This window comes from Scleropages formosus, chromosome 13 (genome assembly GCF_900964775.1).
Source record: "Scleropages formosus chromosome 13, fSclFor1.1, whole genome shotgun sequence".
NCBI lineage: Eukaryota > Metazoa > Chordata > Actinopteri > Osteoglossiformes > Osteoglossidae > Scleropages > Scleropages formosus.
This window is the reverse complement of record NC_041818.1, coordinates 18,019,623-18,047,098: the sequence shown is the minus strand read 5'-3', so window position 1 is coordinate 18,047,098 and position 27,476 is coordinate 18,019,623. Positions and strand designations below refer to the sequence as shown.

Here is a 27,476-nt window from a genome sequence, read left to right as displayed (position 1 = left end):
TTTCAACCATGGTTCTGGCAAAGCCATGTCTATAGTAGCTTTTGTTCCAGTGGAGATCAGTCAATTACTCTTGACTGAGCTTTAGTCTGAAAAACTTACAAAAATAGAGAAAAACTTCCAAATTTGCACAAACTGAAAATTCTGAAGCTGAACACTTTACCCATAGACTCAGTAACATGTTTAATTATTAGCTGTGCACCCTTAATATTGAAAAGACCACATCAGAACTAACGATACACAAAACTCAATTTGCAAAGTCAAACAAATTTGAATTTCAAAAGCATATCATTTACTGTGAATGGAATTAAGGTGAACTTTTTGGATATTCAACAATAAGTTTATCTTTTTTGACCTCCCACCTAGTGTATACTTAATTGTTTATTGGACAGCAGGTCAGCAATGCATTGAAATCATCAGTTTGTTAATGTAAAATTCCTAATTAAACTTTATTGACCCGCATGGCCCCTCCAGTAACCCCCACCTTTCTTCAAGTAGAAAACCCATGCTCTGCTCCATCCAGCAACCTTTAGCTTTGTGTCCTTATCCACTTGCTACCTACTGCCCTTTACAAGTCAACACAGGTGTCTGATAACGGGCTTTGAATGCACCAACGAATTTTGCAGGCATGACCCAATCTTCAAGAATGTACTGGCTGTTAAAAGTCTCCCACAGGGACCCTGATGCTTCAGTTTGGAATTCAAAGATGCCTAGAGGTGACCAGGACAAACCCCCTCTAATCCACCACACTTAATTAGATGCATTACCTTTGATCAGAAGACTGAGGAGTTCAAGCTCTTTATGATTCCTTAAATGATTACATGGAATTCTTAAACATTTTAATGCTTGTAGCATAGCGGTTCAAGACACAAATCTAGAACCCGGATCGATTTGGTTTATGTACGAGGACAGCCCCTGGATGAATTAACGCTGACCAAACGGCCATCAAAAATTTCCAGTTGAATATCCAGACAAAAATGTATTAAAAGCAATAAAGTAATGCTACACTTCAAAGGGAGGCCTCGTTCCACATGCGTGAAACCCCCCCCTCCGCATTTCAGTGACTTTTTTTTTGGCGCGGCTGTCCAATGCTGCAGCAGTTAACAGGATATGATTCCAAGTCTCACTTGAATTCTTTTTGCATGTCGAAGTGTGAGCCTCTCAAGATGACAGGAGTTTATGAAGCAATAACATTTCTGGCCAGAGCGACACAAGGATGTGCCTTTACCTGCCTAGGGAGTAGGCAAGAGACAGATGAGAAGAGATGGTGCATGGCCTGTCCTGGGGTTGCTTTAGCAGCACACCAAAATAAAACCTGTGACCAAAGCAACGTACACATACGCGTGCAGCTCACAACTACCTGAGGAGTCCCTTTGTTTGTAAACAAGTTGCATTTTGAATTTTAATAGATGTGAAAACATATTTTCGGTCCAAGGCAAGTTGGCCTTTTTCACGTGCGGTTTTAAATGTTCACCAGGTAATCTCACTTCCCACGGATTTAGTAATGCAAAAAAAGACGTGATCACTAACATGCCCAGCAAATTTGTCTTTCATACCTCTATTGTTGCAGGCTTCCATAAGGATCAACTATAGTAGGTTCTTATAATTATAAGATTATTAATGCAGCTGTGTGGCACAGCTGCACTGTTCCTCACAGCTCCTGAGCTGTGGGTTTGGAGATGAGTTCCAGCTCAGTAGTGTGGAGTTTGCATCTTCTCCAGGGCTTCCTTTGGGTGCTCAGTGTCCTCCTACAGTACAAAGACATCTGTTTCACTGATGATGTTCAGTTGTTTCACTTGCTGTGCCACCCATAACATTTACAGAAGTTTGCCTTTCTCCCCGAGAAACTAAGAACACTACTACACAATAAGACATTTAAAATACCATTACTAGTATCTTATAAATGCTTCATACAAATGGTTACGCAAGTGCATTACTACTGAGAGGAAAGAGCAGGGCGCAATATGTCAAAGCACAGGCTTGTTACCTATTGCTCAACAGTATGTGATAAAAATCAATTAATCTCCAGCTACACCTGTCCTCATTTGTGGCGCACACACACACACACACCTGTCTGCTACATCAGACCTGCTCAGAAAGAACGAAACTGTGAGAGAGGGGGATACGGAGGGAAATGGAAAGAGGAGTGATTGGAAACACAGGGGTGGGACAGGGAAGTTCTACTTATTTTATACAAACATGATTATTTGGCCATACTGCTCCTCTGTTTAGTAAAGTCATTTAAAACTTGAAATTACACTTAAGTCTGACATTGATCTTGTAATAGATTAAGTATTTAATCTTTGGATGTCATTGTATGGCTTATTCTGTAGGCTTTGTAAGCACTTATGTATTATACAAACAATGGGTAATATTGAAAGCTATTAATAGTAAAAAAATTTTTAATTAATTAAAATTTGAAAAATTTAAATTGATTAAAATGTCAAAATTTTAAATAGCATTAGTTGAGGAAAAACCAGACTTCTTACATGCCTTGTTTCTGTATCACCTTATTTTTAACCTTTTTGCAAAGTGAAAAATGCCAAACATTCCATGTTCATCAGTCTTTATCTTATAGACATGCACGCTCAAACTCACAAGACCTAACGCAAGCCAAACCAACAACTATGATTTGCACTTTAAAATGTAAGGCAGTTTTTTTTTTTTTTTTTTCCCTTTTACCCTTGTGCAAGTTATTTAAGAGAGAACACTTCAGTGAAGCATCCAGCTGTCTAAGTCTTTGAATCATTTTGATAAAGACATTAGCTATGCAGAAAAATAATCATTTTGTTTATACATTCTTTCATCTACCCCCTTGCCATACACACTCCTGTTTTGCAATTCCTGCAGTTAGGACTCTCCACTTTTATAAAAGACAGTACTGTCCGATGCCACTCCAGAGCCCTGCAGATGCTTTGGGCATTCAGTCACATATCTATTACTCACAAATGTCATTTGCTTTAAGTCACATGAAGACATGGTTCTCATTATGCCTATGGCATGTGCAGAAGAAACCAGAGTAAGGGACTGACGCAGGCCACAGGACCAATGTAGCCTTTCGAAAAATCCATGTAAATCACGGTAACAGGAGTTGATGCTATTTATTGATCTGGGCAGTTCATATGAAGACACAAGGCCTGGACTGTTCTACTCAGTTCCTAAGAGGCCATTATTACATGATTAAAAGTATAATGAACACCTATTACTAAACTGTTTACCCCAGCAGGCCCCAGATTGCCCTGCATTAGGACAAGCAGTTATCAGTACTGAGTGAGTGACAGTGTAATGACATCAGGCAAAAGGTTGGATCCAAAACCAGTACACATGCTGTGCACTACTCAGAGCAGTACACTTTAAAGTTACATGAAATTTGCCCTCAGAGCAGTAGTCAACACTTAAGTAATGTGGAACACGTGGATACAAAGCAGTGGGGTTTTGCAGGGGGAGAACTTGTGGTATATATTGACAGCAATATCTCATAATTCAAGTTTTGGGGTCATTCTTTGGCTGCCAAGGACTGGGAGAGACTAGAGTAGAACAGTTTGATCTCGGGTAGGAGTTGCTGGTGGGCTACGCCTGGTGCGCCTGCCCCGGGGAGTAACGGTGTGGCGGGTAGCGCGTGCTGTGGTAAGAAAGGTGGGGCTTTCGGGGGGGTGGCAGCAGGTACAGTGTTGACACAGCAAACACCGATACAGACAACACCAACCCCAAACACTCAGCCAACCAAAGAGATGGAGCAAGAGATGGAAAGTCGATAGGAGGTGAAACAGAATATCACACAGGTACCACAAATGTTCCTTGCCTTAATGTTTTTTTCTAATATAAACATAGCACTGATGAAAACATTGATAAAAAAAATAATTACATTAAAAAGTATGAATAGGTTTCCTTAAAATAAAATACAAGGTATTAACCAGTAAGCCTTTTATTTGCTATCATTTGTCTTTTCACCAGGAGTGAACTGTTCACCGGCGAAGGCCTAAGGCTGACATTACTATCCTTGTTTTCCAAGGCTCTATCAAAATAATCAACAAAAATTAAAAATACTCAGATGCAATTTTTCTGTTGATTGCTGACCCTTTTTCAACAGCTGTCGAATGTATTTGGTTGCTACCTTTCACCTGTTCTATTCCTTTTAAGTTGGAGAAGAAAGGAGAGAAAAGGAGGGAAAGGGTATCCCTGTCCTGTTTTCTTGTTTGAAATAACAACAACTCAATCATCTCCATCCCACATATGTGACTGGCACACGCCACCAATCACAGTGTGTTTTTTTTCTTTCCAAGTTACCTGGTGGAAATGTTAATACAGCTGCAAGGGCTTGGCAGCCAGAGGAAAGAAATTGAGAAGGAAAGAGAAAGAAATGAAAAGAGACGAAGGGAGAAACATGAAGAAAGAAATATGTGTTCATGGGTTCACCAGAAGGATATAAACCGTAACCGACCTTCTAAATGATAGGGCAGATGCTGTGCCCCAGGTGTGGGGGGAGCAGAATTTCCCCTACCTTTGAAAGGACGTACCATGATAACGAGAAGAAAAAAATCCCTAAACAAGTATAAACCTTACAATTTTATATCATCTAGAATACAGGCTATATGCATGCTTATTGTCCAAATGGTTTGTGAATAAAACATTTTCCACAGAAACATGCAGAATATTCCTATACTAAGGAACAATAATTTTGTCTCAGATGTTATAACACTTTGCCTCCAGTTGTGGTTTTAGGTGTGTAAGACCTTTTTTTACAATTTGACACCATCTATCATCAGCTTTGTGATACTTTGCTGTCATCGAAAGGCATGTGATCATGAGGAGGGGAGGAAAAAAAAAAAAAAAAAAAAAAAAACTTTTGTGGTATAAACCAAGGTTTTTTTCATGATCATATCCCTTTTTATGACCAATTCTTCATACATCATTTAAATGAACTGAAGGAGTTTTTTTTACATTAAGAAGAGCAGGTCTGAATTATCTACATAGGGCATACAAACAAACTGCGAACGGAGAATATACTGCACCATGACCTCCTGGTGGTCACCTTGTACCTCTCCATGCGCTCGGCAATCAAAGGTCCCCAAGACACACATCTTCAGGCTGAGGACGAACCATCTCACCCGCAAACCAACACACAACACAAACCGTTGAAACCACGTGTACAGTGTTTACTAAAACAATGCTGTACTATTGGCCATGTTTAGTAAACTGGGAGAGCACGCAGGGCACAGGGTGAAGGGACGGCCTCGTGGTCCCCTCTTCGACTAAAGAATGATCCACGCAATCCCGGTTGGTTGTTGTGTGTAAACAGTGACAGTGAGGCCCACGTCCATCTGCGAGAGGAAGGACACTAAGCGCCCTTGATGTTCTCTCCTTCCCACTCCAGACCCCTTTGCAGTCTAATCTACCATCCTCATCTCCTCTCTCTAGATCTCCCCAAGTCCCACTTCACTTCCATACTCTCTAAATATTTCAGTATAATACCTGCAGTATTAAGAGTGAAGCATACAATAATTCAGCAAAATGATATTAAACAACCTCCTTGCTTTCCATGTTTCCATTGTTCAAACACAGGTTTCTTTGTACATGGTAATCCATCCCTTTAAGGCATCACTGAAATAACATAGCTAAAAAAAAATTAACATTTTGTGTGTTTTATTTCAGGTCACCAGAACTAGCTACTGTATAAATATAACAAATAATAAAAGTTTTTAGTAAAGATACCAGTATTAAAAATGCTCAGAATTTGTTATTGTTGATCAAGTCTTTAGCCAGTGAAAAGGTTATGCTTTAAAAATATATATTCAAAATAGCACAAAAGCCAGATATTGACTACCTGATATCAATATGGAAAGTCTGTGACCTCTGACCCTCAAAAAAACCAGCCTGTTTCCAATAAAAAGCAAGAGACCCAAAAAACAAAAAACAAAAAAAAAAAAAAAAAAAAAAAACTTGAACACGGGAACCTCCTAGTCATACAAACATGGGGAAAAAATGCTGTTCAAGGTATAGCTTCCCAAAGCATCCCAACGTGCATCTTCCTTTGCAAGCACATCAATTTATATATTCCTTAGAAAGCACCTAAGAAAAATTGCTGGATAACAATCTCCCCATCCTGCTTCTTCAGAAAGACCAACTGTGTCTGATGGACTTCTCTGGGCTTATATAGAAGATTTAGGGGAAAATAGATCTCATACACAAACAGAAAAGGAGCGTGTGCATCGGTGCTATTTCACCCTAAAATATTTGAGATGTCAACATGAAGTAAACAACCATTTAACCAGGGCTCCCAAGTCTTATACAAGTCCCGAAGCCATACACTGTTTATCAGTTTCAACACCTAACACACACCATGTTTTCTCTTCAAATACAACACAAATGATCAGCACTGAAAGTGGCAACTACTGCTTGTCTTAGGCAGAGTATGTTTTTGACGCTGTCTGCACAGATCCATTCTGGGAAAGGGCTGAAACAGCAGCGCGGGGCTGAGGAGCGGCGCGTTTCAGCAACGACAGGCGTGTTGCAAAAGCTCCTCCTAGTGGCCAGTTACGGAAGTGAACATTTGGGGAAAATGCACGCTGCTGCCACCTTGCGGCAAGGGTGGCGAGTCCATATTAATACAAATTGAGGTTTCATTTAGTCTAGTCCTGGGAGATGCTCCCAGTCGTCTTGTGCTAAATGAAGCACCGCAGTTAATCTTAGATTGTCAACGTATGACATCACTTACTGATTACCCAGAATCGCTTGTCCTAGGCAAGGGTGGCAGCAGTCCGGAGTTTATCCTAGAAGGATATGAGGCTAGGTCAGTTTTGTACAGTATAGAGGAGACAGGACACCTTTGCATCACAGGGTGGCCACACATGTAGTCATTCACATGTCCACAGTTTGGGCAACTGTTTCCATATTTTTGAAAAATTTACTGCACCTCTGACTTTTTTTTTTTTTAAGTTCTATTTGTAAGCCGTGAGAGAAACATTTGAGAAGTAGACCACAGAAGCTGGATAATTTTATCCTTTATCCCAAGATTGTACTGATGGCACTTCACTATAATAAAAATGACAATCTTGTTCACCATTTTTTAAAATTTTCCTTAAATTTTTCCATAAACCTATAAAAGATATATACATCTGAACATGCTGGAATTGGTAACAGCATTCAGATGAGAAGTAGCTCATCAGTTCATTCTGCATATTCAAGATACAGAACACAACAGAATCAATACTTTCATTTAAACCACTGAATTAAAATTCAAAAAAGAAAAGTGTCTGCTAAATAAAGAAATGTAAAATGCAACTTGGATGACCATTTCATATTCATGCATGACAAATGGCATGATGACTTAAATAGGTAAGGGATATCTTTAATTAGAACTTCAAATTAGGAAAAAATCCAAAGGTATTTAATCACACTGCTAACAACTTTTTAAACTACAAAAATATCTGAACAAATGGTCATGAAGTAACAGTAGATAAGACACATCCCCACTATTAACATCTTTTCTAGTGGTTAATATGAGGGCTACTGTAGGGTCTATAAAAGAAAAATTGCTTCTCCACTGTATAATTTCCCACTGGGGGGAAAAAAAAAAAATTAAAGTTTACTGTGCATTTCAACAGAAGGCACAGTGAAATGAAGATTGCTCTTGATGGTCCCCAGAGAGTGGATGGATGCACTTATCTTTGGTCAAGAAATGAAGAATATAAAAGCCAGAAAGATGAAGGAATGGACCATCAGATGGAGGATAGATGAGGGCCAATACCAAAACCTGCTGTTATGTGGATGACTCTCAAAATTCTTCACTGAATGTTCAGGAGTTCACGCCAGATCAGCCAGAACTGTCTATGTCCATGCTCAAATGGGTTTGGGCAGGGCTGACACCTCTTCCGAACACTCATTGTATGCCTCCTGATAATCTTCGTGGGGCTTTATCATGATCACACAGGTGGGTCGTTTGGAGCCAGCTGATGAGCCTAGGTCCTAAAGAAGCAACAATCTTGTTCAACGGTGTGCTAAACAACACTATGTAGATTTGCAGATTTAAACAATATTACTGCTCTAAAAAAACACCATTGCCTTCTGCAGTTCAAACTGCTTAATATAGAAGAATTGCTGGCAAACAGTACACAGTGGCATCATTTAGTGCACTGTTGCCTTGCAGTCTGAAAGTTCCTGCTGAAGGAACCCCACTGCTACTGTATTGATCGTTTCTCAACTGAAACAGTAAGAATACACTGCTGCATAAATGAAAAGATGTATTAATTTGTTCTTACTAAATCTGATTATTTTAACATTGTTAAGTCACCTCGGACAAATGCGTCCATTACATAAAAGGTCATAACAGCTGGACAATTTCCTACAGTACTAGAACTAGACCTTTCCTGGAGACTCAAGTTCCCAGGTCTACAAGGCCATGGTCATAATACCCGGTGGGCGGATACTCACCACTTTAGAGGGTATGTACGCATAGGGCAAGCTCCTGTCCTCACACATGATGGGCAAGTGGCAGTAAACATCGATGGGCAGTGTGTCTCCCGCAAGGACCACAATCCTGTACGAGAACAGAACACTCAGTGTAGGAAAAAAATCTGAGCAGTTCCTGCTCACGTGCACCACAGCAACTGAAAGGTCAACAACACTGGGCCTCCTGTGGCTTACCCTTTCTCTCCCTTGTTTATGAACTTCTGAACCTCCTTCACCCCTCTGCGGATCCGCTTCAGTTTAGCAGCTGATTTTAAAAAAAAAGAAAAAGGCATGATTAAACTGATTCAAACATTTTGATGCTATACTAGTTATGTAAACACAATCATGCCAACTTAGTCTTCATTTCCTAGCTGCTACGTAGCAAAGCGTTCTTCACATTTCAGAAAAGCACTGTTAACGTTGAAAACTATTTTATTATTAATAATCAACACCGTAAAAGAGTATTACACAGTCTTCAGGTTACATCTATCTACACGCGAAACCAGAGCACGGCGCACGCGCGTACGACGTACCTTTCTTCACGCATTTGTACAGCTTTTTACTCAGTTTCCTTGAGGCTAAAGGCTGCGCAATTGGGTTAATATTAGCGATTAACTCTTGGTAAGACTTCTCTGTCCCAGTCGCCTCCTCCTCCGTCGCTTGCTTCTCCTTCTTGGTCTTTGTCATTTTCTCCTATTAAATCTAACGGCCTCTCGCTCTCCAAAGCGTGATCGGTACAAGAACTCAAACACATGGATGGCAGCGCTACCGGAACAATTACGTCACTTCCTGCCATTCTTCTGTACTAGTGAATGTGGTGCAGTGTTTTGGTACTGTTGCCACCTGCAGGATGAGTAGCGTCATTACAGGTTGCAGTCTTCCTTTTACTAGCTACACTAGCAAAATTTCACTCCAAATTTTGTTCGCAAACTGTGAAGCGAGTGTACGCTTTAGAGAACCATAGGCCGAAAATGTAAAATGGAAGGGATTCCTGTCCCAAGCAAGACGTAGTTTATTGCCTAATATGGATGTTTCGGTCCCCCAATACCTGACAATTTGGTGATTCTCTGCAGGAAACACTACTGTGAAATTCACTTCAGCAACAGACGAAAGCATTATTATTGTTGTTATGCGCAAATTCAGTATGAAAAAAAGATATTGTATTTTTTTTTTTTTTAAACTTCTTTCCATTGGACAGGGGAATGTGTTGAAAGTTTAAACTAATAAATGAGTATAAATGTGAAAAGGTGGGAATTGAAGACCCAGGAGTACATATTAATCAGACTTTTGTGTTTTCAGTGAACAGCTGGACAGGGAGAATTGCACCAGTGGTACTTGGTGTACAGTGATTTTGTAAAGTTTAACTTTTGTTACAGTTTCTTGCAGGCTTATTTCTACATATTCTTTAAGCCTGGTTAAGACTGGTGTTACTGGCACATTCTCAAGTTTGTAATGAAGTGACCCTTCGTTTGTCCTGCACTGTGAACGTATAGGGGTCTTTAGTGGATTGGAGGAGACACACTAGGGCTCAAAAGTTTGGAATTACCCAGAAATTTTTCATGCTTTTGAAAGAACTGATACTTTTTTGTCAAGGTGCCACTACATTGATTTAAAAGACACCATCACTAATGTTGCAAATGTTGGCTATTACTGCTTGAAATGACGGTACAGCCAAGAGATATGGATTGTTTCAGCACAGAAGCTTTTTTTATAAAAATAATGCAGGCATATTTTTTTTATAAATAATAATGTTGGTATATTAAAGGGCAAAAGGCAGCAGAAGACTTGATTCTCCAAGCCCTTTTCTTTAGAGGCAAATTCTGTCCAAAACAAATTTTCAGTTTAATACTATTTATTTCTGTAAAGTGGCCTGCATAGAATGTTGACTTGATTTTAAAGAGAATATAAATAGAAATGCGGCAACACAAAAAGAGAAGGAACAATTAGCAATCAGTGCGAGGAATAATCAGGATTCATGCCGACTTGTACAAGAAAATGCCAGTAGAAAATAAAACTCCTGAGGCTGTTGGAAGAGAATGAACTTCTGGGAGTACGAGGTCAACTGACCACCCACCCCTCCTGGACATACTAACACAATACACAGGAAAAGTGTTTTTATTTAATTATCAATTTTCTGAACAATCAGGTGGCTCAAACTTCCCTCTGTCTGGTCATCAGGTGGGTGAACCACATAAATTGCAGGTGTGCTGGAGCACATGAGAATCAGAGCCTGAAAGAATTAGATTTGTGACAATGCCTCCTTTAATCCAGGACTAAAATAGTGGGGTAACAGTTTTCCAGCCGATTACAATCTTCATTCATGAGATGCAATGTACAAAGCCATATTAAGTCTAAGATCAACAGAAGAGAAAAGGAAAATGTGGTGGAAAGCAAAAGCAGGGGGAAGAAGTAACTTCCTGTGTCCTCTGTGGATGAGGATAGATAAAGAGATAGAGGACAGATGTTACCCTGTGTAATATCAAGGTTAAGTGAGAAAGTGGCTGAAGGTAGGATTGACTGACAAATCTGGATTTGCATATTCCCAGATGAACTAATGACAAAAGCATTACTACCCCCAGAGCCCTTCATTCTTTTCCCCAGAACTCAGTCCCTCACTCCGCATCTCCCTGATGGTTCATGCATTTTCTCCTGGCATAAGCCACAGGTAAAGTCTTCCCAGCTGCATCCCTTGTTGAAATGTCCCCTCGGAAGGAAGTCTCCACATTTGGCATTCCAGTCCTCAGAGCTCTTACCCCCAAACGTTGCTCTTTCACGCCCTATTTCCTCTGACGTGTCAATTTGGATCATAAATCTGTCTGTCTTTGATGGTATTTGATTTGTTTCATGGTGTCTCTGGGGGTTTGAGAGTGCATTGTGTGCAGTGTTTTTTTATTAGGTGAAATGTGTCCGTCTTTGTTTAATTTATACTAGCGGTGATCTCTAAATTGTGTTATTTCACTGTGTTACTGAACTGTCTGTATTACTGTGGACATGTGGTAAAGTGGGTAGAGCTGATGAAATAAACATGGGTCCAAATCCAGCTCAGTTTTTGTGGAATTTGCATATTCTCCTCTTGTTCTTGTGGATTTCCTCCACATGCTCTCGTTTCCTCTCACTGTTCTAAAACCTGTGTTTCAGGTGAGCTAGTGACTTAGTGTGTGTGAGGGAGTGTGTGTTACACTGCTCTGCTGTATAAATAGGTGGAGCATTACACTAGTTAATCATTACTGTACGTCACTCTAATTCACAGTTTTTGACAGGTGTAGGGAGAAACTGTTAAGAGGTCTTTATAGAGGTATTTACTGAGTGCAAATATCTGCACTACATACAACATATGAGGGAATTTGTATGGCAGTTTGTGTGCTACGTTCTTCTTTCACACTGAGCTCAATTTAACGGTACATATTTTTAAAACTCCTGAGAAAAGGTGGTGCGGAGCATGGGAAGTCCCGTGCAATTTCCCCAACTATTTCGATTTGAGGTGAGTTTTCCTGACATAAAGAGGAATTGCAAACAGGAGAAGCTTGTCGAAGAGTTACACTCCACTGAGGCTGCTGTTTTGCCTTCCCCATAGTGACTAATACTGGCCTAATACTTACACACGCTAAGGGACTAAAAAACCAGCAAGCCTAAAGCTTTCACCAAAAATAAAGAGCTGGAACAATTATATGACTGCCCCTGTAGTGCAGTGCGACAAGTCTACCTTCAGTTCTTATGGCTGTTTATTAATATGCCATCTTTGACATCTTTGAAACACGGCCAATTGGACGTCATCAGAGGGGAGGGAGCACTGAGGTTCTAACATGTTCAGTCAGGAGTCATGAACTATGAATCACACAGAACTGCAGTTCATGTCAATCTAACATTGAATTAAAAAACTGAAATTTCTGGGACACTGAATACTTAGAATTTGAACTCTGGGGCTCATTATGATAAGTTTTCTTAGTTGTTCCTTGTTCTTTGTAAACCATTTGAAAAGTACAATATATAGGAAATATTACTGTTTAACTTTCCTAATACATGATTATTGAAAACATGATCCACATTACCAATAAAAAGCTGACACAATATGACAATGGGAGCATAAGTGCCATCAGCAAGGCCTGAATCTTTACAAGCATACATGGAAAGTAGGCGTTAGCAGAAGTTTTAATACACCGCGGAGCTCTTTGGATTGCACAGAGAGTTAAACAGATGGAGGGAAAAATCACCTCCTGGGTTTGGATGAAAGAGTCTCTTAAGAACAATGCAGCACAGTGGAGAAAAAGCAGCTGTAACTTGAGTTTGTGGCTATCCTCATGGGGGGCATGGGTTCCCATTTGTGGTGTAGTTTACTAAATGGAAAAAAAGATGATCTGAGCAAGTACTTAGCTCCAGATAGTGCCCCTGCCTCTGCTTGAAGGAGTCAGAAGTGTAACAAAAGAGGGTGAAACCAAGGTGATACCCCTTGTAATACAGATGAGAGATACATGTTTTTTTTTTTTTTTTTTTTTTTGCTGTCAGTAAGCCCCCCATCCCTCAGGTTTTAAAATACCTTCCCATTTGAAATGTGTTTCAATGTGTTTTCCTCCATAGAGTACAGAGAGACTTCAAAGGAGACAATCTGATTATATTCCTGTTATCTGGCCCCGCTTTGCATGTGATGGGTTGATACTGTGTTTTCCCCAGATAAATTGTTCAAAATTGGTTTGGTCACAGAGGAATCATCCAATCAGAGAGTGGAAATGTAATGAGAAATTCAAAATAAGCTAACAGTAATGGCAGTGGCAGTATCACTTCTTGAGCACATACTGACCATCCTAGGTCTCGAGTCGTTTCTTTCCGAGTCTCACTGTGTCAGATCCTTGTCGTTATGTCAGTTTTTTGTGTCACTGAAACAAGCAGAGGGAGGGCAGTTTGGGAAAGTCCAGGAAGATGAGTGAGAGACCTTCACAAGTCAGGTGCTGACGGGTCTTCCTTCAGGCAGAAGATGAGTCAACCCATCACATACATCTCTGGTTCTCTGAGTCCTGTCCCCCATGCTGATCAAATTCACCCTCATGACAGTGGGAACACACAAATACATATACGTGCACACACAGTAAGAATAAAATGCTGTTAAAAGCACATATTCCATGCCATCATATGAATCAGACACAATTACATATCATTACATCATTACACAGGGGGTACGGTGGCGCAGTGGGTTGGACCGCAGTCCTACTCTCCGGTGGGTCTGGGGTTCGAGTCCTGCTTGGGGTGCCTTGTGACGGACTGGCGTCCCGTCCTGGGTGTGTCCCCTTCCCCCTCCGGCCTTACGCCCTGTGTTACCGGGTAGGCTCCGGTTCCCCATGACCCCGTAAGGGACAAGTGGTTCTGAAAATGTGTGTGTGTGTGTGTGTGTGTACATCATTACACATTGCATATCACGTACACATTTCAGACTATGGTGGAACAGTGTATTCGTGCTTCGGTTATCACTGAGTTACCAGGTATCGCTACTACATTCTTATCAAGCTTGGTTGAATGTTATAGCAATTTCATTGTTCAGATGAAGCCTTTATGTAAAGTTTAATCACTTACAAAGCTTAATTAACATTCACAGCTGGATAGGTACAACACAGGACCTTCCCTCCCCGGACATGAAGCAGTGAACTTCCTTTGTTGTTACACCACTGGGTGATCTTCTATCTAGTGCATGCAGTTCCGCAGTCCCCAAGGACTGTGTTACTCTGTGTGACAAAGTAAGTGGACAGTGGAATAGAGACAGAAGAGACACAGAAGAGAAACATTGCTGAAGAACATTAAAAAGAGAAAAAGAAGAAAAGAGGGTCTTAATATGCTGAAACATGGAATGGAGTGAATAAAAGGGACCAAAGACAAGAGTGAGTCAGAGACAGGCAAGACACAGCAAAAGAAGGACAGACAGAACAAGACGTAATGCCCATTTCATCAGTGAGGGTGGATCAATTGAACTATACACATCGCATACCATACCAGTTATTGTGTATCAGTGTATCTGTGCTTCTCTTGTCTATATGTTCCCAAGGAGACAGTAAAGGATAAGAAAAGCCAAGAGAGCAGAAGAGTGGAAGAGACAAAGAACAAAACAGTAACTCTTATTCTACTGTGTGAACTGTCATTCTAGTGAGACCAGCAAAGAGAGAGAAAGAAAAACCGGAAAAGGATTAAGGGGGTAGAAATGAACATGAGACACACACACACACACACACACACACACGCAATATGCGTCCTCACTGCTGCTCACTACAGTGATTTATACAACACCCAAAGCAGAGGGAGCTTAATAGAGACAAAATGCTGTAACTGTCAACAAACACAAAGGGTGAAACAGAGTGTGCTTGTTTGGGGGGGGGGGTCCTGATGAGAGGGAAGAAAAAGACAGAACACAGAGGAATACTAGATGACGGGACAAGAGGAAGCTCTGGGAGGGAGGGAGAGCGCGGTGATGTGAGTCTGGAAGCAAAGCTGCGGTATAATAAAAGGGGCTACTGACACAAGAGGGATCATTCGGCCACAGGTACACCATCAGCGGAGCACTTTCGGAGGGACGGGAAGGAAAGAGAGCGAGAGTGCTACTCCGCAATAGCAACTGACACAGGTAACCAAACCTTCATGATCACAGAGCTGACAGACACAGACAACAGACTCCACAGGGTGAGAAGAAAGCAGCAGGAGTACAAAGAGGATCTGACAGCGGAATAGACAGGTACGAAGGCAGAGGCAGACCGAAAGCATCCGGAGTCATCCCATCCCTTGTACTGTTCATTCTTTGATAGATTATCTTCCAGGACTAGAAATGATCAAGCATTTCTGGTGTCAGAGAATTATTTCCTAGATCCAAACGGAACCTGTTGCTACTATCATTATTTTGATTAATCTATTACCGTTTTGTTGATTTGGATATTTCATAACTTTTTGTTCAGACGAATGGCATGTTTTCATAGTCATTTCTGCAAAGTATTTCAGTTGGTGATTTAAGATCAAGTTCACCATAAATAAAGTTACACAATCTAAAATCATATTTAAGTACACACAAACAATAGGCATAAACATAGAAATGCATTTTGGTGCAGTAAACAGTGTGTTTGTAGTCTGTGCTGCAATAAAGAGGCAGTGCTGTCCTCAGGGACATTGCATTTTGCTTTTTCGTACTTTGCTTCACCTCCTAAGGTGTAAACCAGTTTTAACAGAAAAGTATGCATCATGCCTGAAGAACTGCTGGCCTTCAATTATTCAGTCAGGCGTTACGGTTTCTGAACTCATGAAAGCAGCGCTGTCACATTGTATAAAATTTTCCTTCTTAAAGTACATATTAAAAATTTCACATTCACGTTATTTTTAAGTTGTTCAGGCTTCAGATGTCAGGAAACAGCCTAAGGCTTACAGGACACGAACTGACAAATGTGCACTGGGAGTTCTTAACATTTCCGTCTTTTCTCTCGCTACAGGTCGTGTCAGTTGGGTTTGATAATGCAGATCCTTTTTTTGACCTGTCTGACTTTAGGCCTGGCTTTAAAACAAAGGTGAGAACCGAAAAATTGAAATGATTGCTAGGTCCTCTGACAGCAATGAGACGGGGAACTCTTCCAAACTGTGCTAGATTTGGCAGGTTTGTCCCTAGAATACGCCCAGAAGTCTTTAATATTTCATGATCTTCCAGCTTTAATGTTATAGTTATTACTGCACCGTCATCTCATGTTAATGACACCTCCTTCCTAAGGTAACAAGTAGGTCTGACTAACGCCTTAATTACAAAATGTGGATTTTCCATTTAGCATATGCACATATCATATTTATAAAGACCATATCCAGTTTAACTAGCCTCTGTTCTGAACAGTCTCTCACAGTACAATAGTGGTGGTAACAGCACAGCAAAGAGCACACGCTACTCTTACTTATCCTATGAGCAAAGGGCAATGCGGCTGTCCAGAGTTGAGCTGAAACTGGTGTCATTTAGGTGAAAGCAGGCAGTTTATCAGACCAGCTTCTGAAACTGAATATCATCAGGACTGCAGATTGAATTTTCTCACAAAAACTTCACATATTATTAACAAAACACAAATGAACAGCATATCTCTAATCCTTGATTTTCCTACTCCCCCTTCTCCCTCCTGCAGTTTAGGAGTGTTTTCCGCATCACAGCTTGACGACTGGAATGACTCTCAACTTTTGCCCACCATCCAGAAGCTGATGAAAGGGTACAACCGCTACTTGAGGCCCAACTTCAATGGTGAAAATGGAATTCACAATAAACAGATTATCCATAAAATACTCATCTCTGGATAATGAAGAGAACATTGAGACTAGATAGCGTTAGAAATGAAGCAAAAAATTAAACTATAAAGAAAAAACTATTAAGCTTGAAATTAACTTGTTCTCCAAATTCAGCTGGAGAAAAAGCAGAGATCTGTACATCTATAAGAAACCACCAATGAAATGGTTTTTAAAAAACCCTGAATTTGCAACTGTATGTGTGTATAACTGTATGTGAATAACAAATGTAATAATAATAATAATAATATAATAAAGAAACATAATATATAATCTGTATTAAAATACATAATGATATGGTGTAGTGTTGCTTACATACATGTCTACAATACATGTCTTACATAGATCACTAAGCTCGTACTTTATTTCTTTTTCATGTCTCCTCAGAAGGTCCTGTGGAGATCGGGATGAGTCTGGACATTGCTAGCATAGATGCCATTTCTGAAATTAACATGGTATTTGCACACTACGTCATACATACACATAAGCTCATTTAATTGAGTAAGACTCTCTCAGCACGCCCTAACGTGAACTCCTGTATGTCCTTCCTGTACGTTTTCTTCTTCACAGGACTACACAGCGACCATCTTCTTGCGACAACGCTGGACGGACTCCCGGCTGGTGTTTCCTGGGAATGAGAGTGTGAGCATGGATGGGCGGCTGGTCTCTCTGCTCTGGATCCCCGACACTTTCATCCCAGACTCCAAACGATCTTTCCTGCATGACGTCACCGTGGAGAACAGGCTCATCCGTATTTTCAGCAACGGCACGGTGCTCTATGCGCTCCGGTACGGTGCGGCCCTGGGGCCACGATGCTGACGCTGTTCTCTCAAATGCATTCACCCTCCCTCCACCTCCTCCTGCCTTGTGTTGCAGCATCACAGCCACCATCGCCTGTAACATGGACCTCACCAAGTACCCGATGGACAGACAAGTGTGCTCCCTGCAGCTCGAGAGCTGTGAGCGACAGCCCGCTCTGCACATCCCTACATCCCCATAAAGCACCCTGCTCCCTCAACCCTGTCACATTATCAGTCAAGACAACGTAAAAAAAAAACACCGTATGATCAGTTTTTAATTACTAAATATAATTGTAGAGGTTTCACTTTCGTTATCAACATTTAATTAGTGTTCATTTTCAAATATACTACTGTATGCCTCTTTCAGAGAATTTAGAAAACGCCATTAAAACTGTGTGAGCATGTGTGTGTTTAGGGGGATATAACGTGCAAGATGTGGTGTTTTACTGGACGCGTGGGAATGACTCTGTCCGTGGCCTGGACACGCTCCGTTTGGCCCAATACAGCGTGGAGAGCTACTACACCTCTGTGTCACAAGCTGTCTACGAGACAGGTGTGTTTTTGCACTTGCGTCTATTTCTGCAGTTTTTTTTTTAACACTTGTGGACGTGTTTAGATATGCGCAGAGCAGACTGACACTCTTTTTTTCTGACCGTTCGCACTCTCAGTTCTGTTCGGCAAATGCCGGCACATTTTTCCAAGCAAAGGTTACTGAATGGAAAATTATAGACATGTTTTGAATATACTGATCACTATAAGTTTCATATGAAATGACAGTTGCAAAATGTTGTCCATTGGTTACTTTTCCAACTTGTAACTGCTAGTGTGTCTACAAATGAATGCATGTTTTATGACTGACATACCTGTTTTGCACACTTTATGTTTGTGTGATTTGAATGCATGTTTTATCCAGAGTGACCCCTCTCTTTCTCTTCCTTTTACGGTAGGTTTGTATCCAAGGTTGGTACTACATTTCTCCCTGCGCAGGAATGTGCTTTTCTTCATTCTGGAGACCTATGTGCCATCCACCCTCCTGGTGGTGCTGTCCTGGGTGTCATTCTGGATCAGTCAGTCCTCGGTCCCAGCTCGCACCTGCATTGGTCAGTCACAGGCTCTGTAATTCAAAATTTAATATCCCACATATATCCCGGACAACACCGGTGTAGCTTGCTCTTCCTGCATATGGTCTTCACACATCCCCATAGTCATGCATACAGTTATACAAAACATATGTACCAAAACTCCTTGAGAATTTAGTCTGATTCCTCCCTATTATATTTTTGTGTTTATTTGGTCCCTCCCTATGTCAGGTGTAACCACAGTCCTCACCATGACTACTCTGATGATGGGTTCCCGAACATCCCTGCCCAATGCTAACTGCTTCATCAAGGCCATTGATGTCTATTTGGGCATCTGCTTCACTTTCATCTTCGGGGCGTTGTTGGAGTATGCCTGTGCTCACTTTTGTACATTGCAGCATCAGACTATCAGTGACGTGCAAAGAGTAAGTTTGTCTGTCTGTCCCCTAGTGCTCAAAACACCGGTATCATCCCTTCATCGGGAAATCAGGGTATCTCTAGATGCTAATTAAATAATTTAATTGTGTTAAACTAAATTAAAATTTGTGTCAAATTAATACAAACTTATTTTGTGTAGTGTCTTCAATTTATGAAAGTGTATAATTATAACATAATTATAATAATAATAATATATAAATAATATAAATATGTGATAATTTTTTAAGGATATTTTTTCTCCTAATTTACTCAGGATCTTCAGAGGGAGTTTGATGAATCTAACACTAATGGTGCCATACCATTGGTTACCTCCAGCCATCCCAGTAAGCTGATGGAACAAAGCCCCAAGCAAGAAGGTGTCAGAAGCCAGTCCATTTCGAGTAGAGAAGAGCAGGGAGGAACACAGCCGCTTAAAGGTTGCAGTCTGTCTTCAATAAAAGATATCTCACGCAAAGCAAAATCCATATTTAGCGTTGAGAATCCTCACAACATTGACCGGTATGCCCGCACTGTCTTTCCGCTCTCTTTCTTCTTTGTTAATGTGCTGTATTGGCTTTATTACCTGTTCATCTAAAAGAGAAAAACCTTCTCTAAGCCCTCATGTGTTATTCTTTATATCTTTTATCCTGGCTCCTTGAGGCTTGTGTGAAGCTCCATTTGACCAGTCCTGCTAAAAAATCACCCCTTTAGATCGCAGACTTTGGTGTGCACCAGGCCAAAAAAGTATTGTTAATTATCAACTAGCCCTATTTAAAAACACAAAAAATATTTACAGCTTATTTTATATATGATAATGAAGAGCAGAAATACCCCGGTTTGTCAGTAACAGAAGGCTGAATACTTGACCCTTCATTCTCCTTCTCAAAAAGACCTTGCAATAGGTTTGCTTGAAAACACTGTTTAAACATATTTTTGAGGCAGTTTGTAGACAACATAAGAACAATAACACTGACGTCCATTCTCTAGTGTTCTGTTAAACTTAAATACGTACATTGGATGAATATAGATATTGCTTTAATTTTGATTTTGATAAAACTGTACTATTTCTACGTAGTATAAATGATATTTTCATTTTTCATGTAACATATTAAAATATATTGTATTCACTGGGACAATGTATACACTTGGTCTGTACCTATGTATAATGTTTATTAAACATTGTTTCTCAGCTGTCGTTTCCTGACAAATATAGAGATGTAGCCTATATTTCAGTATCATTTTCTCTATATTTTCACATATTTATTTTATTTTTTCAATTTCTGGCATGTTGAAATAGTAACAGTTGCCCTGCCATTGTAATGATCTTCCACACCGCTCGGTGGCAGTGTGAACAGAGTTAGGCACCTCGGAGAAGCGTGGACCAATGGGAAACGGCACGATGTTCACAAAACGCGCTCGAGGGCAATTTATCCTATCAAGGGACGCAGTTGATGTTCGAAAAGCCAATACGTCATCATTGTGGACCAATAAGAAGACGCGCTCCTATTTAAAAACGTCGCCTATGGCACTGGCCAGATGTGGCGTTTATAAGGGGAAATTATCTTTTATTAAAATTTCGGAACGCTGATTACTGAGTTGTCAACTGTAAGTTGATGGACGAGTTGTTGTTTGTAGCGTATTGGAATTATTTTTTTTCAGTTTAAAAGCGTTTCTCTACTTTAAGACAAGCCCCCTAGTACAGTATCGTTCGTGAAGTTGGTGTGACTTTAAGTTTAACCGTCATCATTTTAGTGAAGATTACATTTACATTTATTCGTTTAGCGGATGTTTTTTTTGACAAAGCGACGTACATCTGGTAGAAAATACAATGTGTATATATTTGAAGACGTGGTAGCTGGTGTTGTGCATGATATGGAGCTGTACTGCTTCCCTCCTGACCTGCGTAATTTGTGTCTGTAATTCGCTAAATCTTGAAATCTTCTGTGGAAGATCATGGCGACCCTGGTCTACGTTGACCAAGAGAACGACGGCATTCGCACTCCTGCTCCATCCAAGCAGCGCGCTCGGCTCCAGTCCGCTCCAGGTCACTGCGCATCCGATCCTGACACAGATCCGCCCCGCAAGCCGTGTACTTTCCCTAAGGGTGACTTTACGTATTTGTGTTCCTGCAGGTGGGGTCTATGCCGAAAAGTGTCTAAAGACCCCTCTGTCGAGCAGGAATCATCCGCAGTCCGGCCGCAAAGCTTTGGGGCCGTTGAACAAGGTCTGCGCCGCGGTCTCCTCTTCGACACAAGAGAGTCGAAAGCCCGGCGTGGCCATAGTGAGTAACTAGTCCGACCGACCGCCCTCCCCGAACCCCAGTCTCCGAGTTCCCTTCCCGCCCGGTGTAACGGCGGTGTTTGTTGCGTCCCAGCCAGCGAGAGCGAAAGCGGAGAAGAACGCCGAGGAGTACCCCGAGGTGGAGAAGTTCATTCCGTACAACCCACTGGGTAAGTAAGTGGCCCACGAAATGGCACTGTCGGCCGAGGTGGGTTCGTGTCGGAGGCGCGGCTGAGCCGATCGGGTCCTCCAGCTGACAGACACCCGAATTCCTCCCTCAGACTTCGAGAGTTTCGAGGTGCCGGAGGAGGTCCGTCTCAGTCATCTGTGCCTGGCGGGGCTGAGCAGCGTCTCGGGGCCCCCGGTTCTGCCGGAGGACGACGAGCTGGATGAGCTAGAGCCCTGTCCACCTACTTCTCCAGTGCAGATGAGACGTGGTAAGACCTGGACGGAACCGTTTTCTTTTGTAAATATGCTCCATTGTAACCCCTGACTCTTTCTAACGGAATGGTTTCAGGTTTTTCTGCAGAACTGGAAGCTTTCCTCCAGACGGTCAACCAGTTAACTGTGGATTTGCCTCCTGAGATGGAAGACTGACACCCCCCACCGTTTTCTTTTTCTTCTCCTCCCCTTTTTTTAGAAATAAAGGCTTTAATCTGTGTTTGTGGATATTGTCTTGAGTGTTGATCATGTGCTGAAACTTCTAACGTGGCTGTGAGGTTTAGTCTTTACGTGGCATTCTACCCATATTTAAGTTAAAGGAAGCTTTTAGAACATAATCCTCCTGTGCCCAAGCAGTCTGCAGTCCTGCACCACTTCACTAGTGCAATGCGCTCGCCAAACTTGTAGAAACTTCTCTAGTGACATGTTGCATTATAGCACTGCAATACATATCACTTATAGCATAGTGACTGGGTTGTAAGACACCATTGCTAAAGTGTACTAGTTCAAAGGTCACCCAGCTGTTCTTCCCCCCCCCCCCCCCTTGAGAAAATCAAAAAGGGGGGCTGGGTGTAAAAACCTAGACAATTAAGTTCTGCAGTTCAGCGTGGATGGAGATAACTCATGCACAAATTATTTTCAATGCAAATTCTCAGCACAACTTTTAATTCCATCTTACACTCTTTGGTTTCATGTACTTTAACAGGCATTTAGTGTGTAGTCCACTTACTCAGTCCCCAAGTTGATTCTAAAATCTAGCCCCCCTGTGATTCTAGCAATGACATAGTCCCAGTTCAGAACAAATTGGTATGTGTTCCACTTATCCAATAGGCTGATACAAACTGCTGTCCTTGAATCATACCTCCCATTCAACTGGCAGTGCTTACAGTATTTTACATTAAATACTAGCAAACTAGTTTTTTATAAATAGTTTAAGGTGCTGTGGGGAAAAAAAATAGATCCACAACTGCATGTATATTCTGCTCCTTGTCACCGAGGGCAAGGATTCACCTCCCATTCTCATATAGACTCGAACCCAAGCAAACCATTTCTCACCTCATGCGTAACAAAGCGTTCAAATCACTAGTCATCACCACACACACAGTACTCTGCATTCAGTGACTGAGGGGGGACTTACCCTTATTCTTGCCAAATCTGCTATACAATTTATCAAACACAGACTAATATTTTATTACTTCAGAAAATGATCAAACAAAAATAAATAAACATTTACTGTACAAAATGTGAAAATTAACATGAAAAACTTGAATGCCAAATGCACCCAAGGAAGACTATTCATTTTGAGTGTGACAGGTGATGCCTGTGGACAGGTGATTTTTGGGAGGTCAGTGTACCTGTGTGTGCATGGCAATGCCAACATGGGCGTGCCGTATGGTCCGCCCGTGTAGCTTGTAGCCATCTTGCTTGACCAGTGCAACAGAGCCAGGCTCAACGCCATCTGATGCCACATGGCACACAATCTCATGCTCGTAGGGGTCGTATCGGCCCCCCACAGGGTTCATTTTTTCAAGACCATGTTTTGCAAAGATGAACTGCAGCTTGTCCAGCACATGCACCAGCTCTTTACACAGCTGAGTACTGCCCTCAGGGCCTAGTCCTTCTCCTTGAAAGTCCCTTGTCGCCCGCTCCAGCACGTCAGCCACTTCCACCAGGTCTCGGCAGAAACTCTGAATTCCTATCAACATGAATAAATTTCAGGAAGAGGGTAATTTTTTTTTTAAAAAAAAGTGAAACAAAAATCCCCCAAATCAATCTGCACTCACCGAAGAGCTTAGCATCTTCAACAAATTTCTGCGTTCTTCTCCGAACCATGTCAGAGTCCGCCAAAGCTTTTTTGTATCTCTCCTGGGACACACACACACACACAAAAAAAAAAAAAAAAAAAAAAGAAGAAGAAAAAAAAGCTTAAGGCCTGATGTGTCTTAAGACCTGAAATAAGGATAAATGGTGTCATGCTGCCCTATCCTCCTGCTAGTTCACTTACACTCAGGTCTCGGACTTCTTGCTCCAGCTTGTTGGCTCGCATTTTGAGAATCCTTGCTTCGGTGAGTGAGTGGCTGTGGTCATCCACACCATCCTCGCCATGAAAGTCGTCACCTCTGCTGCGTTGAGCTGCAGTGCTGTACAGCTCTGCTACAGTCCTGAAGATATGGGAGTAGATCAACAGTGCATAAATGGCAGAAATGAACTGAATAAAAATGATCCAGCTTGCAGAATTCCTTTGCCAGAGTATTAAGTAAAACAATGCTTGAATAAGACCACATGATAATTTCAGGGGCAGAAAAAGATAACTATATTCTGTCATCCTACTGCAGCCCTCTTTTCGATAGTAATTCCAAATATTAAAAATATTATTGTATCATTATTAGAAATCTCCAGTTCTTTCCTACGAGTGAATTAATCTGTTGTATAAATGGGTACATGAAAGTAGCTTAACATTCTAAGTCACTTTAGAGAAAAGCAAATGAATAAATGTAAATGCTATTCATTTACACTGCAGTTGACCCCACTGACCAAACAGCAAAGCATTTTATGTTTTTAACATTAAATCTTTTTACTGCCACAGTAGGAATAATTCACTAGAAAAAAAATACCTCACTGAAACAGATTGGTTTCCAGAATGTGAAGTGGCAAGACAAGACAAATCAGACAAAGTACTTACATTATATAATTAGAACTGTCTTCCTATCCAACTAATGTAACCACTGTTATTTGTAGCTAGCTCAATATCTAAAACATCTCAAGAGATAAATGACCTTCAGATAAGGTGTCTACTTTTTTGCTGGAACAAGATCAGTTCCCTTGTTTCTGAGTAATAGTGGAAATGCAGCAGCAGTAAAATACCCAACATGCTTTTTGGTAACTTCTTTTCATAGCTAAACAGTAATGGAGGATTGTTTCAGCCACTAAAAAGTTCCAGCTAACTGTATGGAATGGATGGTTCTACTGCCATATTCACTGAGGAAACAAACTGGACCATCTGGTCTGAATCCTTCAGATGTGAAATCATACTTTGCTAAAACTCAATTCTGTGAGAAGACAGTAGAACAGCAGTTTTATAGGCCTTCTCCCAATGAACAGCTATAACAAAATTTGGGTGTGGTGAAGGTCTTTACTTCACTCTAGACTGGACTGGTTTGAGGAAATGTAAGAACAGCTACAGTGCTGAGTTTCAGAGTTCACAATGAAAGGTAAGGACTTAAGCCTTACCTTCAGTCCTACTATGGATTTATATGCAATAGAGAAAAGACAGAAGAATTGTTTCATGTCTTGCCATGTAGGCCTGAACAACCCCACCAACATGAAACACCTGTTTAAATTTGACCACTTAGAAAAAGACTACAGCTTCAGTTTTCACATTTTCATAGTGTCCCATTATTTAACTGTCAGTGCAAACAAAATTGTCAACATTCTGTTCAAGTTCATGAAAACAATGGCTTTAAATAATCAAATGAATGGTAAGATAAAGAGGAAGGTGCTGTGGTGTTGGCTGAGCTCTGCAGAACATTGCTACCTCACCTTACCCTAACCCATACCATAATATCTACGGAAAAAGCAGTGGTTTAAGTACCCGTGACAAAGGTTCTTTAGCTCCAAGTCATGTTTGAAGATACTTTTGAGAAATCAAAGATGTCTAACATGTGCCAAAAACACCTGAATAGTAGTGTGGCTTATACCATGTGTGTGATGAAGCTGAATTCCAGAGAACAAACAAAAGTAATTTACTGTGCACTTACTTTACGCTGCTTTTATACAGCAAGGATGTGTTTGGTTTTGCTTTTCTGAACAATGAGTTTCCATTTTCTGGCTTGTTTTTGTGAACTTTAAATGCAGGTATTTTCAGGATTACCGAGGAAAGACGGCTCTGCATTTTTAAGCAAACGTGCTGGTGCAGAAACTGTCCACCAGAAGTGAGTCTGAGGCCAGTTCTAGACTAGCGTAACGCCCGATTTCTCAGGTTTCGTCTCAAAATGAATCGAGCCCATACTTTTACTTAAGCGCTAACTGGTAAATCTGCGCACCTTTAAGCACAGGCAACAGCAGTTGCTCACTTTATCCCTCCCCATAGAAGTATAAAATAAAATTCCTTGCAGGAACAAACTATTCCAGGTGGGAGCTGCAAACTTCAGCAATTCATCTGATCTGCTTTCAGAAAAAAAGTGCTTTATGTAAAGATGATCTTCAGAATGATCAAAAGCACTTTGAAGCCTAAATTCGTTCAAGATGTCAATGAATTTGCTGGCGTGAAACTGAATGGGTCTTCCCCCAACACACACACAGTGAGAAGATGGAGGCCTAGGCTCTACCATGATTCCAAACAGCTGTTCTCAGCAGTGGACAGACACAACACTTTTCCCCAACACTGTGGCCACATTCTTACACTTTTTCAATAGCAGCTGAGCCACACGGTCAAGTGGCTCTAAACAGCGTGATAAACTCACGTGTCTGAACAGTATCCAGTTACCAGGATTGTGTAATTCCCACTATATATATATGAAAGCTACACACCAATGCCCAACACACACATACATATGAACTCTGGTTTTCATTTTTTCTTTAGTTTTTTTTTTTTTTTTTTAAAAAGACCAACGATATAAATTGCAGCTAAACTGCACTTTTACCATGCTGGCAAACTACTACGTTAACACACAGCTTCGTGGAGTGCGATATATAAAGGGCGGTGTGTAAAATACGCTCCCATGATTCCCGGCCCGGGGGTGTATCAGAAGCGCAAAGCGGGCGCGCCGCTCACCCCTCTTCTTCCCTCACGAGGCGATACGTGAGGCAGCGCTCTTTGACAATGGACTCCGCGCGCGGCGGCACGAGCCGCAACTTTGCAGAAACGACTCGAAAATTAGGTTCTGGGTTTTGGAACCGACCGATAACCGGTCAACATCATCGTTATTATAAAACGCCCGGGGCGACCGGTACCGTTCTGCGTTTACTTATGAATCCATGGACATGACATGGCATGGTAAATTACAGTAAAACACACACACACAAAGTTGTCCGAAAGCATAAAATGTTTAAAAATTCCACAAGGCGTCACGAAGTGAGCTTTCCGGACACGCGTTTAGCTTATTCTTGTTCTGTGTGAAAATAAACGGGACAGCCAAAAGTGGCGGCACGAGACCACGGTCATGTGACGCGACGTGTCCCCTTTGCGCTACACGGCTAAGGCAAAAAAAACGGACGAATATTGCAGTAAAACAAAATATTAATATAACGGATATAATAACAAGCGGAAAAGGTTCAAAATTCACACACACACTCATATCTGTGTGAATTAACATTCCACACAAGTGACCTTTAAACATTCCTAATGGATTTCTAAAACAAAGTCCGTTCAGAAGATCAAAGTCAAACTACTACCTACTACTAGTATCAGTAGTGAAAGTAATGGACAGGAAATGAATGTAAAACCATGATTTATCTAATAAGACTAAAACTAATGATGACTGGCGTATAAAACATTATGATCTAACAAACAAATTCCATTGAAATCACGTAAACGTCTTTATTCACGTAGACAGGAACACAATTTAAAAGGCGCGCAGTTACCTGCTGTTGTTCTTCGGCAACAAGAGCAGTACTTTGCTCAGGTCTTGAAGGTTTCTCTGTGCTAAGCGCAGGTACCGTATTGCCATAGCTCGTCCAGACTTGTGAGCGCCGCTCGCATCGCCGCGAGACTGAGCTGCACACACTTCCCACAATGCCG

General features: G+C 41.2%; 4 protein-coding genes across 4 annotated transcripts; 2 read left to right on the top strand and 2 right to left on the bottom strand.

Moving 5' to 3' along the window:
* Nucleotides 1-7,309: 7,309 nt before the first annotated feature.
* nhp2 (NHP2 ribonucleoprotein homolog (yeast)) lies at nucleotides 7,310-9,204 on the bottom strand. The gene is made up of 4 exons (XM_018756351.2): nucleotides 8,979-9,204; nucleotides 8,641-8,710; nucleotides 8,428-8,533; nucleotides 7,310-7,962 (listed from the first exon to the last, which is right to left on the bottom strand). The coding sequence occupies exons 1-4, from the start codon at nucleotides 9,130-9,132 to the stop codon at nucleotides 7,837-7,839; spliced, it is 456 nt and encodes a 151-aa protein (XP_018611867.2). The 5' UTR covers nucleotides 9,133-9,204; the 3' UTR covers nucleotides 7,310-7,836.
* Nucleotides 9,205-15,899: 6,695 nt separating this feature from the next.
* On the top strand, nucleotides 15,900-19,610 carry gabrp (gamma-aminobutyric acid type A receptor subunit pi). Its single transcript, XM_018756369.2, has 9 exons — nucleotides 15,900-15,971; nucleotides 16,566-16,678; nucleotides 17,107-17,174; nucleotides 17,290-17,507; nucleotides 17,596-17,678; nucleotides 17,935-18,072; nucleotides 18,467-18,619; nucleotides 18,830-19,023; nucleotides 19,290-19,610. Exons 1-9 carry the CDS (start codon nucleotides 15,919-15,921, stop codon nucleotides 19,608-19,610), a joined length of 1,341 nt encoding a protein of 446 aa, XP_018611885.2. The 5' UTR covers nucleotides 15,900-15,918.
* A 901-nt stretch (nucleotides 19,611-20,511) lies between these two features.
* Nucleotides 20,512-21,960, top strand: pttg1 (PTTG1 regulator of sister chromatid separation, securin). The gene is made up of 6 exons (XM_018756395.2): nucleotides 20,512-20,620; nucleotides 20,966-21,059; nucleotides 21,148-21,296; nucleotides 21,390-21,465; nucleotides 21,577-21,732; nucleotides 21,813-21,960. The coding sequence occupies exons 2-6, from the start codon at nucleotides 20,969-20,971 to the stop codon at nucleotides 21,890-21,892; spliced, it is 552 nt and encodes a 183-aa protein (XP_018611911.1). The 5' UTR covers nucleotides 20,512-20,620; nucleotides 20,966-20,968; the 3' UTR covers nucleotides 21,893-21,960.
* A 695-nt stretch (nucleotides 21,961-22,655) lies between these two features.
* grpel2 (GrpE-like 2, mitochondrial) lies at nucleotides 22,656-27,476 on the bottom strand. The gene is made up of 4 exons (XM_018756365.2): nucleotides 27,320-27,476; nucleotides 23,742-23,898; nucleotides 23,521-23,602; nucleotides 22,656-23,432 (listed from the first exon to the last, which is right to left on the bottom strand). Exons 1-4 carry the CDS (start codon nucleotides 27,403-27,405, stop codon nucleotides 23,083-23,085), a joined length of 675 nt encoding a protein of 224 aa, XP_018611881.1. The 5' UTR covers nucleotides 27,406-27,476; the 3' UTR covers nucleotides 22,656-23,082.